An 11,288-nucleotide genomic window follows, 5' to 3' on the forward strand; every position below is an offset into this window, starting at 1 on the left:
CCTTCAACCAAAGCATAGATGATGCGGGGCTCCATCGGAAGCTTCAACTTCAAGAAATTGAAGAAATCCGTCTTGACTCTTATGATAATGCCGCCATATACAAAGAGGACACCAAGGTTCTTGTTTTTCAAAACCGGTTAAAGTTGTTCTCCGGGAAGCTAAGATCAAGATGGGTTGGACCATTCATTGTGAGCAAAGTTCATCCTCATGGAGCGGTCGAAGTTGAGAACCCGAGCACGGGAAAGACAATTAAGGTGAATGGGCAACGACTTAAAGAGTATCATGAAGGCATGGAAGCACAAATCGTTGAACATGTCACTTTGGAAGACCCCATTTACCAAGCATGATCATGAGAAGCACTTTGTCGAGCCATCGACGTTAAATAACGGCAATTTTGTAAATATTCTATCCCAATTTAATTGCTTTCTTAGCGTAGTTTATTTCCGCAATTTAATTCCGCAATTTATTTACTCGCATGTTAATTTCGTTAAATTAATTTCATTTGCATTGACATGTGAGAAGGCACTTGAGGTTTGTTTAATGATATAGTGATTTGCAAGAACCCTCTTGGAAGGCGTGCCCAAGAGGAGATGAGAGCCGGGTTTAATGGACAAAGTCATTGGAAGAGACCAAGGGAAAGGGAACAAGAAGAAATGGGTAAAAATTCGACACCTAGTTTTGTCCTAACAATTTTGGCTTATAAATTGTTAAATTGTTCTTGACTGCGCAATAGTGCGTACTGCACAAGACTGTTTGCGCAGTGGCGCGCGATGTGCTCGCATTTACGGACTTCTATTTTCCACGAGCTAGACCTCTTCAATTGCCTTCATTTCTTCTAATCTTCATTCTTACTTCTCCCAAGCGGCTTTCGGGTTGCAAGTGATCCTCTCGTGCCTTGTCTTGACCTTTGAAAGGTGCTCTATCGCCTCTCGGGTTTCGTGCATTAAGATCAAGTATCCAACCGAGGTAAAGTGCACAAGTTACCACCACATAGCCAATTGCCAAATGTTAGGAAAAGTGTACTAAAAGACCCATATTAAAAGACACGAGGGTGATAAAATCACCCTCTTAGACCGACACAATACATTACTATCATGAACTCACTAATATTCTACTTTGTATACGTTAGTATAACTCCTAAGGGCTCGCTTGGAATCAAAGTAATCTTTGGAGTAATACGAGGAGATTTGTGTTAGTGATGGTTTTGAAGGGTGGAAAGATGACGTGGGGGAGGAATAATTCCCTTTAACAATTATTACGTTCTCCTATTTCATTTCTATCTTCCATTACTGTCACTTCCTCCGTTTTCTTGATCATTTAATAACTCCATTAGTTTGCTTCGTCCTAAGCTAGCCCTGTATGACAGCCTCCAAGGGGTTCTTGATATTGAAACCCCGGTTTGTTGGCTGTTTAAATGTGTGGTTCTAGTTTTCAGATGTAGTGTCAACGGTATTAACTTATCCTTCAATTATACTCCATATTTATGTTTTATTGGCTTATGCTAATACGCTAGAAAAGACTGTTGCTTTTTATGATGAAAGAACTGTCCAAACTATTTTGTGTTTAGCGGTTGCTCTTTCAGGCGTTGCATCTCCGTAAAAAGAAAGCCTGTGCTTTTTCTGTTCTTTATTGTTCTTTTTCTCCTACATGGTTTTTGCTGTTGACTGCGGCCTTCATATGTTTTTATGCAAACCACTACTTCAATAAAATTACCTGTCTTTGTTATTTTACCGGGTTTCACAAGAAAATTTGTCTTTTTGAACTCTCATGATCTCAGAAATTGCTGCAAACTGTGTATTAGCATTGCATTCACCAGTCACATTAATCTGCCATGGGAGACAGTCACTCAGTCAGTACTCTCAGTACTCCTGTCACAACTCTCGGGTACTCGCTCATCTCTACTCTATACTTCTTATTCATCAACCCTTTTATCTTCCAACACATTTGTTAATTTTCTCTTTTTTATTCATTGTTTTCTGTTGCAAAAAGAGTCCTGGTACACTCTTTTCTCATTTTTATTCATTTGTTTATTGGAGTCGTCTACAAGTTAGCAATTTAGCATCATATGCTGTTTATTAATTAACTTCATAATTTCATGTGATATTCAACTGTAGAGCTTTTGATACATTAGCTGATCTCAACTCTTAACAACAGTACTTCAACAGCATAGCAATGTGCATTTCGGAAAGACCTGTACAGTTAGAGTTTGTATAATGGAGTATTTAAAATGGTATTATACAATTTTCGAGCTATGTTAATTGAGTTCGAAGCTGCTAAAGTGTTTTGAGAACTCCAAATCCTTGGAAATTGTAAAGGATAACGATAGTATAAAGGGGAATAACAATAACAAAGGGTTTTATTCGAGTTATAAGAGCCAAACATGCATTAAGTTGCATAGTTCCTTGTATATATTGCTTATAATTCTAGATGTGGAGATCTGTAGTGTGGTTCATTTTGGGGAATCAACCACGTTTCCGATAATATAGAGTACTCCGTATTAACTAAAAATCGGCTACAATTGAAATAGGTTGCATAGAGACCGTCTCTCCGGAGTTTTGGTGATACAACTATGACTTTAAATGTTATACGGAGTATAACTGATATAATTAATACCAAATTAAGTTACTTTTATATTAAAGGGACATGTAAGTCATCGATACTAAACTAAATCAACCCAAATATTTTTTTGGCTCATATTTTCAACAGTTGATTTTTTTTTTATCAACTTAGATGATTGCTATTACTAAACCATGACTAGTAAACCAACATTTACAAGCAATTTGTTGTTATGCGAATTTTGAGAACATGAAGTATATTGTTAAAGATGATGCTAATGCACGGGCTTTTCAACTAGTTACTTTACTAATTGAAGAATTATACTTATTCATTAGTCAAGTTTTTGGAACAATTAGATTCGATTTTAGGATAAAAAATTACAAATAAGAGTTAATTTATTAGGTTTAAGTAAAAGCATACGACATGGGAAAGTAAGAAAATTAACGATTACTTGACTAATAAGCTACTTTGCTAAATAATATACTAGAAAAGTAAGAAAACTAATGATTACTTGACTAAATCCAGCAACACGATGACTGCACCTTCATGCCATAGAAATTGTCTATAGAATTAGCACTACCTGAAGTGTGATACTTGCCTGTGTCGAGCGAATAGAAGACAATCTCATTGTCCTTGCGCAATGGCAAATATATTCTATTTTTCATCACACTTTTTTCTGACTTGATGGAAAAAGACGATACAGAACTAACGAACAAGACGTGTTGTCCCAAAGTTTCTACTCTCATCCAACAATTGTCCGAAAAGTTGAATTTAAACACTTTAACCCAGCTTCCGTCTTTCCCAATAAAGACCGAGACAAGTTCTCCATCAAGCTCAACTAGATAGCTTGAATTGAGTTTCGTACCCTCCGTAGGAAATGGAAACTTATAGACATGCCAACTGACTTGTTCCAAAAATTTTAATTCTCCAAGACAACCGTCCGTCCCAAGAAAATAAAACGCGTTCTTGTAATACACGGGACTGGTTTTATGATTAGCATAAAACGGGATATCCTCATCGGAATTGAAACCCATTTCAAAGTACTCCCACTCTTTATATGAAGCATCAAAACAACTGATTCTTACCTTTCCCCACCCAGCGATTCCAACGATCAGACAATCGGAAGAATTAGGACAAGTTGAAAATCCAAAAGTTGCACAATCCATTTCACAAGGAGGATACATCCCGGTCTCACGTTTGAAAGGATTCACGTACTGTAGAGTGTCTTCCTCGGACCTTGAGAGTAGCCAACCATCCTTGCAATACTCGAAGTATGAGAGAAACTCGGAAGATTTCTTAAAGGTTAAAACAGTGTGTGAGACGTTCTCAAATGGATCAAACAATTCATATGTTCCACTGTTATCCATACGAACCATGAACAAAGGGTACCGGGAATTAGCTCGCCATTGCTCCAAAGGGTTTTCTGCGTGAAGCCTCTTACAGGTTGCACGAAGATTCATGTAATCAAACAAATTCACAAACTTCATAACTGATTGTAAGACATCAAGAGGAAGTTCAAACATTTGCTTCCCTTCCCATTCTGGAACCTGTTGATTTATGTTTTTAATTTGCTCTGTTTCTTCACTAATCATTTGGTTCACTTCCCATTCTGTAAACAACCTGTCAATTTAACAGTTAAACAAACAAATTGTCAACAAGACACACACTGTGAGACCGTCGCATTACTGAATTTGCAAGTTAATAGAAAAAAGGTCTTACCTATTGTGATTCCCGGGCATAAACCAAGTAGGGCCATAGAACATCTGACGAGAGCTAGAATGAGGCAACAAAATAGTGTAGCTATCATCTTGTAAATCGTATGAATAGACTTGTTGACTGCCGATGATTGAAAAGTACATACAATTCTCTTCAATGAAACCTCCTGATGATGATGATGATCTAGTGCCTGCCCAACACCAGGTGCAAGAGTGACTGCCTAGTAAAAATGCGCGATTCCTCAAAGACGTGACTTTTATCCACTGCATCTGTAAGAAATCTAGTCTCCAAACCCAGGCCTTAATGATATCCATGTTTCCCATATCGTCATCTGCCGTAAGCATTAACCTGATATAGTACAAGACACCACAAGATTCAACCATATAGATATCTAGTCGAGGAGACTGGAAATTGATATTTACGGCTAGATGATCAACAATCATAGGATTCAAGGTGATTGAGTTGGAAGTGTCCCGAGCAAAATTGATACGCACAAATTTCCTTTCAAAAGAATTGTCCCCCCAAGTGCAGGCTGCGTAGCCATATATAACCCCTTCAAGTACACAAGCTGTTTCTATTTCAACTTTACTAGCACTGTCATGCTCAAGCCTTTGCTTGACCCAACTACACCTATGGATCGCTGTAGGGGTGCATGAGAATGCTAGCCCCTCATGGAAAAACAACACAAGCTTACATGTTGTTTCAGGGTTATTGTTATTATCAAGGTCAGGGGAATCCGTCAAGAGGCAAATTGAAGGCACTACATCGTCCTCTAGTTCAGGGGCAAATAATAATTCAGGAAGACGTAAAAACTGCGAGGTGACAGGGTTCCATAGGGAATAGATGGAGTAATTTTTACGATCTCTCAAGATCAACCAGCCTTGATGAGCAGCCACAATAATGTTCCTGTGTAATTCTGGGATTGTCTTCCAGCAAGAGTTTGTGTTGGTTCGGAATGTTTGCTTCTCGAGTTTATTAGACTTTTTGTTACCATGTGTGGCAATTAGCCATGGTACTTCTGCTAATGATGGTAACCTATATTTGTCTGACGACATTATCAATTCGAGTTATTATAATTATAACTAAATAAGTTTGAGAAACAATACGTGTGCTTTCAACTTTGTATAAAGAGGAGTATTTATAGATTGGGAATTCACTGTTATTTGGTAATAATTCCATAAGCCTATTATACCTCGGATTAGGAATTGGTACATTACAAAGTATTTGTATTTTTACAAATCTTTACAACAAGATGCAATCTTTATAGAACTATGTAACAAAAACTCGAAAATTGATGCAATCTTTATCGACTAAACTCGTAAATCAACAATAAATCGCAATAACAAAACAAAAAAGCAATCACAAATTTGTTCAAAATCCATCAAAACCCAACATTTAATCAAAAAAACAATTTTCAATTCATCTACAAAAACTAACAAATAATAAAAAATCAAATGAACTAACACAAAATAAATAAAAATTAAAAAGACCTTAATATGAAGAATTAGCAGCACCCACAAACTTAGGAAGAAGATCAGCTGCACTATTCAATCTCCTAAGATTTGGGTATGTTATAGCTAATTTGAGTCAGTTAGATAGTTTGTTACAAGTTTGGTAGTTAGTTACAAGTCGGTTACAGCTGGCTGGAAGTTTGTTACTTTGCCTATAAATACTATCCTCTAATCATTGATTCATTCATTCAATACATAATTTCATTGCCAATATTCTCTCATCCTTTTCCCTCTCTAAATTCAATTACTCGAGCTTCCATTAAAGCTCATGTAATTACTCTGGTTTAGTACTCGAATTATTCTGAATTCCTGTACTGTAACACTGGTATCAGTAGTCTTCGAATCCTGTGACCTGGAGTTTCAATGGCGAAAGGTGTTAGGGTGCAAACTCATGTCCCACATCGGTAGAATAAAGATGGAAGATCATCTTTATAAGTGTCCAGAAAATATAATAGTACGAGGACAATGATGTGGTCCTTGGTTTGAGGGGAGGTTTGTTGGGGTAGCAACCCAAGTCCCACATTGGAAAAGAAGAGGAGTCTTACCTAGTTTATAAGAGACCCACCACTCTACTAGTATGAGGCCTTTTGGGAAGGAGCCCAAGAGTTAATCCGTGAGGGCTTGGCCCAAAGAGGACAATATCGTACTATTATGGATTGTGGACATAGATGCAGCAGAGACCCAGCACGAGATATTCACGCTTCCGCACAACAAGTGGTATCAGAGCCAGATTTATCTGAGCTCCTGAACTGGTAAGAAAGATGTCTGGGATGAGCGTGAAGATTGATAAATTCACGGGGAGGAATAGTTTTAGTCTATGGCAAATCAAGATGCGGACTTTGTTGAAACAACAAGGGTTGTGGGCGCCGCTTGTGAAGAAGGCGGCAGAACCCGTCACCATTGAGATGGTGTTTCGGAGGAGAAGGCACATTCAACAATTATGTTGTGTCTTCGATGATGTTATTATTGAAATCACGGAGGAGCAATCGCACGAGTCCGTGGTCAAAGCTTGAGAGTCTTTATATGACGAAGTCTTTAACCAATAAGTTGCTTCTGAAGTAACGTCTGTTCAGTCTAAAAATGCAGGAAGGTACTTCTCTCCGAGATCACTTAGATCGGTTAAACACAATTTTATTAGAATTGCGTAATATTGATGTTAAAGTTGAGGACGAGGATGCCGCATTAATTCAAGTTAGTATCTTTGCCTTTGTCGTATGAGAATTTTGTGCAATCTTTCATTGTTGGTAAAGATCTTTGTGTCTCTAGAAGATGTTAGATCGTCTCTTCATACTAGAGAATTGCGCCATAAGGGCTGGTACGATTCTGAGATAATCGGGCCGCAGTTTAATAGCTAGCGGGGTTATGGACGAGGGGAAAGTGCGGGAAGAAAAATTATAAGAAGCCGTCTTATTTCGGTTCTTCTAATTTCGCTGGTACCTCGGTACATATGATTTTAAGGGTCCTAAACCTACCGATATTTGTAACTTTGTAAAGGAAATGGGCATTGAAAATTTGATTGTCCCAAGAAAAATAAACGGACAAAGCACCGGATATCGGTGCAATAGAGATACCAACGAAGATGATTATGCTCTAGTTCTTTGATAAATACACGCATCCTAGTGATGTGTGGATTACGATTCGGGAGCAACCTATCACACATGTCCGCACCGGGAGTGGTTTACAACCTCAAGCGAGATAGAAGGTGACGATATTTCTATGGCTAATGGTTCTATTTGTAAGACAGTTGGAATTGGCTCGATTAAACTATGGACACAAGATGGTAAATTACGCACATTGAACGAGGTTAGACATGTTCTGATGACGAAGAATCGATTTCCTTAAGTGTGTTGGACGAGTAAAGGTTTGTTTTCATGGTGAAGGTGGAGTTCGAAAGTCTACAAGGGTTCGAATGTGATTATGAAAGGTGTTAAGCGTGATACCTTGTATTGTTTTCAAGGTTCTACGTTGTCGGGTTTTGTTTACATTCGCATAGCAAGTTCAGTACTGTTTGGACTTGTAAATGTTAAGTATCGATTGCCCTATGGTGGGCAATATCGAGGCGAGGAGGGAGAGAATTATCTGGCACTAGTTTAGTGCGTCTGGTACATCTGGCACCGTTATGATGCATCTGGTACATCTGTCTGATTGTGAGAGGATTCAAGTCAAGGTGGAGATTTGTTAGAATATGCCTTGAATCAATTCCGTATCTGATTTAGTTTCCTTATCTGTTTAGGAAACTATTATTTAGTTTCCTTATCTGTTTAGGAAATTGTTAGGGTTTCCTAATTCTGTTAAGGAAAATATCTGTTATGAGAGTACTATATAAACTCTCATAAGCCATCTATTTTATTCATTCAGAAATCTGTCAAAAATCTGAGTCGTCTGAAATCTGAATACTCTAACGAGTATACTCTGAAATCTGTAATCCTCAAGATCAATAATATTCTTCCCTTCTGCCGGTGGACGTAGCTAACAAATTGTTAGTGAACCACGTAAATCTGTTGTATTTTTCACGTTCTTTATTTATCTTTCTTACATCCGTTATAACAAACATGGTATCAGAGCCCATGGCTAAAGACCTGGGTTTTCATGGGCCAAAGTTTGCAGTCGGACGAGCAAAGTTGCTCAGTTGAATTTGTCCGATCTGAGTTAATACTGGGCCAAGTTTACAGCTGGACGAGCAAAGTTACTCAGTTGAATGAATTTGTCCAGTCTGTGTGAAAAAGTGGGCCTCACATGTGAGGGGGAGTGTGAAGAAACCCAAAGTTCCACATGTGAGGGCTCCCACATTGATAAAAGAGGAGAAGAATTACCACTTTATAAGGCAAGGGGCTACTCCCTCTATTGCCAATTGGTTTTAGAGTGGAACCCTCTTGGGCCTAAGTTGTGGACTCTTTCTCCTCCGTTTGGGTGCGGCCCAGACCCGTTGTTGAATTTAACATGGTATCAGAGCAGATCCGGTCCAGGGTTAAATGGATGAAAGGCGTCATAGGTCTTGTGGGACAAAAGACCATTTGTGTACTAGAACTTCTGAAGTGACGGACCCGGTCCAGGGTATATTGGATGCAGAGGATGTTCGATATGCATGTGTAGCAAATTCCCAAGAAGGGCACATGGACGGCTCGTGGTAGCATGGTGTGTCGGCTAATGGGAGGTTATCAAGACTTGTGATGTTTCGGGTGTCTAGAAGTTGGGGTTGTAGAGTGGGAGAGTCCTCCATGGAGGTCAAGGTCCGAGTCAAGATGATGGTCCTTGGTTTGAGGGGAGGATTGTTAGGGTGAAAACTCATGTCCCACATCGGTAGAATAAAGATGGAAGATCATCTTTATAAGTGTCCAGAAAATATAATAGTACGAGAACAATGATGTGGTCCTTGGTTTGAGGGGAGGTTTGTTGGGGTAGCAACCCAAGTCCCACATTGGAAAAGAAGAGGAGTCTTACCTAGTTTATAAGAGACCCACCACTCTACTAGTATGAGGCCTTTTGGGAAGGAGCCCAAGAGTAAATCCGTGAGGGCTTGGCCCAAAGCGGAAAATATCGTACTATTATGGATTGTGGACATAGATGCAGCAGAGGCCCAGCACGAGATATTCACGCTTCCGCACAACAAAAGGGAACAAAGAATCTGGGCCTGATCTGGACGAAAAATTGAAGTCTTTACAAGAGCAAATTCAACAACAATTGGAAGAACAAAATGCACAATTACAGCAGCAGAATAAGGAATATCAGCAGCAAATGGCGGAATTGCGGGTAGAAATGCTGCAATTTATGAAGAATATGGAGAAAAAATCAGGAATTGGGGAAGATGATGCTGCTGCAAGTGTTCATCCTTCTAAATCTGGGTATTCCAAGCATTCTGATCCTGGTAATTCTTGTAACATCAAATCTTCTTATGGGTATGCCCCTAAACTCCAATTTCCTACTTTTAATGGTCTGAATGCTCATTCTTGGGTGAAAAAATGTAAAAGATACTTTGATTTGTGTCGAATTTCAGAAGAACAACGAATTGATTTAATGTCTTTACACATGTTGGACAAAGCAGAAATTTGGGTGAATAGTTATTTGGGGACTGTTAAGCAAATTGAATGGGAAATTTTTGTGACTGATTTGTAAGCCAGATTTCCTGGCAATGATGAGAAAAATGTTGTTGAAATGTTTAACAAATTAGAGCAAATTGGATCTTTGGAGGATTATGTGGATGAGTTTGAAGTCTTTAAAAGCATTTATGTTGCAGAAAAATAAATGCTTAACTGAGGATTATTTTGTGGAAAGTTTTATTGGAGACCATTTGTGAGGGCATTTCAACCTAACACCATTGCTAAGTGTCACGGTTCAGTACTTTTGCCGGATCGTGGCGCGCACCCTTGCCCGGCTCACGGCAAGATGCAAGCGACAAGGATCTTCGTACTAGTGAAGGATAGCTCACTAACACGATACTCGGGTCTCGGCAACACTCGACAGGATTGTAACGAGAGCGTCAAGCACTAGGCATTCGTAATCGGTCTCGGGTGTGTGAGTCGGGATCCTAGTGTCGATCCCACAAACACGGCTTGTTAGTAAAGTGAAGGCAAAAAGTCGTTCACAACAAAGCAACAACAAGCAATACGAAGGCACAAGGTAGGAAGCATATTTTCATTCACTAGTACTCCCTAAAGAGGGAAATTTGATAGTTACATCCTGGTAGCAGGAAACATTGAATGTGTAGAATAGCGATATACCTATTTATGGAAAGAAAAGCTATGCTAACTATGCTAAACTAGGAAAGTATTTACTACAAATATACAAGGGAAATGAAATTACATAAGCATGAATAAAACTAAGGGTTCGAAGTGTGCGGATCATCACACTCTCCCCCACCTAATCTTGTTGCCGCCCTCGGCAACGCCATAGTCTTGAATGGTGCTTCAGTGAGACATCGTGCTTGAGCCCTGGTTGTCCATGTTGTGTTGGGATTTGGTTTTCTCTGCACTCCGGCTTGTGGGCGAGCTTCTGACCACACAATGATCGGCTTCATCGTCCCTTCAAGGATAGACTGAAGCTCATTGACATAGAAGTTACCGAACATCATGTTCTCCAAGTCCACTCCTCGCTCCTTGTCTTCCAGGAAATTCCACTTTGTCGTTGTCCAACGCCCTCATAGGTGGGTGGGTTGAAGCGGGCGATGTTGATGCTAAGCTGAGTAGCATCCACAGGCTTCTCCGCCCCCTTCCCCACATTCTTGAGAGCCTCAAGAAGAGCCTCTTGTTGCTCAATCATACGAGAAATCTCATCAATGGTCCTCTCAGAAGCTTGAATTTGCGCGGCAGTTCTTTTAGGCGGCATTTTGAGCTTATAAGAAATAAGGAAACGTAAGAACAAAAGCCTATGGCTCAAAATGTAATGACCCTCCGCCAAAGAAGCACTCGGCCGAGTATCCAGCAATACTCGGTCGAGTATCACTGATACTCGGTCGAGTAATCCACTCTAGTAGCCAACGTCAAATTCACAAGAATCATACTCGGTCGA

At 39.5% G+C, this 11,288-nt stretch overlaps 1 protein-coding gene across 1 annotated transcript; it reads right to left on the bottom strand.

The window, feature by feature from the left end:
• Positions 1–2,936: 2,936 nt before the first annotated feature.
• On the bottom strand, positions 2,937–5,759 carry LOC141655971 (uncharacterized). The gene is made up of 2 exons (XM_074462949.1): positions 4,276–5,759; positions 2,937–4,176 (listed from the first exon to the last, which is right to left on the bottom strand). Exons 1-2 carry the CDS (start codon positions 5,325–5,327, stop codon positions 3,072–3,074), a joined length of 2,157 nt encoding a protein of 718 aa, XP_074319050.1. The 5' UTR covers positions 5,328–5,759; the 3' UTR covers positions 2,937–3,071.
• Positions 5,760–11,288: the final 5,529 nt, after the last annotated feature.

The sequence above is a fragment of the Silene latifolia genome, chromosome 5 (assembly GCF_048544455.1).
Source record: "Silene latifolia isolate original U9 population chromosome 5, ASM4854445v1, whole genome shotgun sequence".
Lineage (NCBI taxonomy): Eukaryota > Viridiplantae > Streptophyta > Magnoliopsida > Caryophyllales > Caryophyllaceae > Silene > Silene latifolia.

Bases quoted from the DNA above. Each gene is read 5' to 3' on its own strand.
- LOC141655971 (XM_074462949.1), bottom strand. From the start codon at position 5,327: ATGTCGTCAGACAAATATAGGTTACCATCATTAGCAGAAGTACCATGG. The intron at 4,177-4,275 runs GTAAGACCTTTT...TTAAATTGACAG, and splicing joins ATGCCCGGGAATCACAATAG to GTTGTTTACAGAATGGGAAG.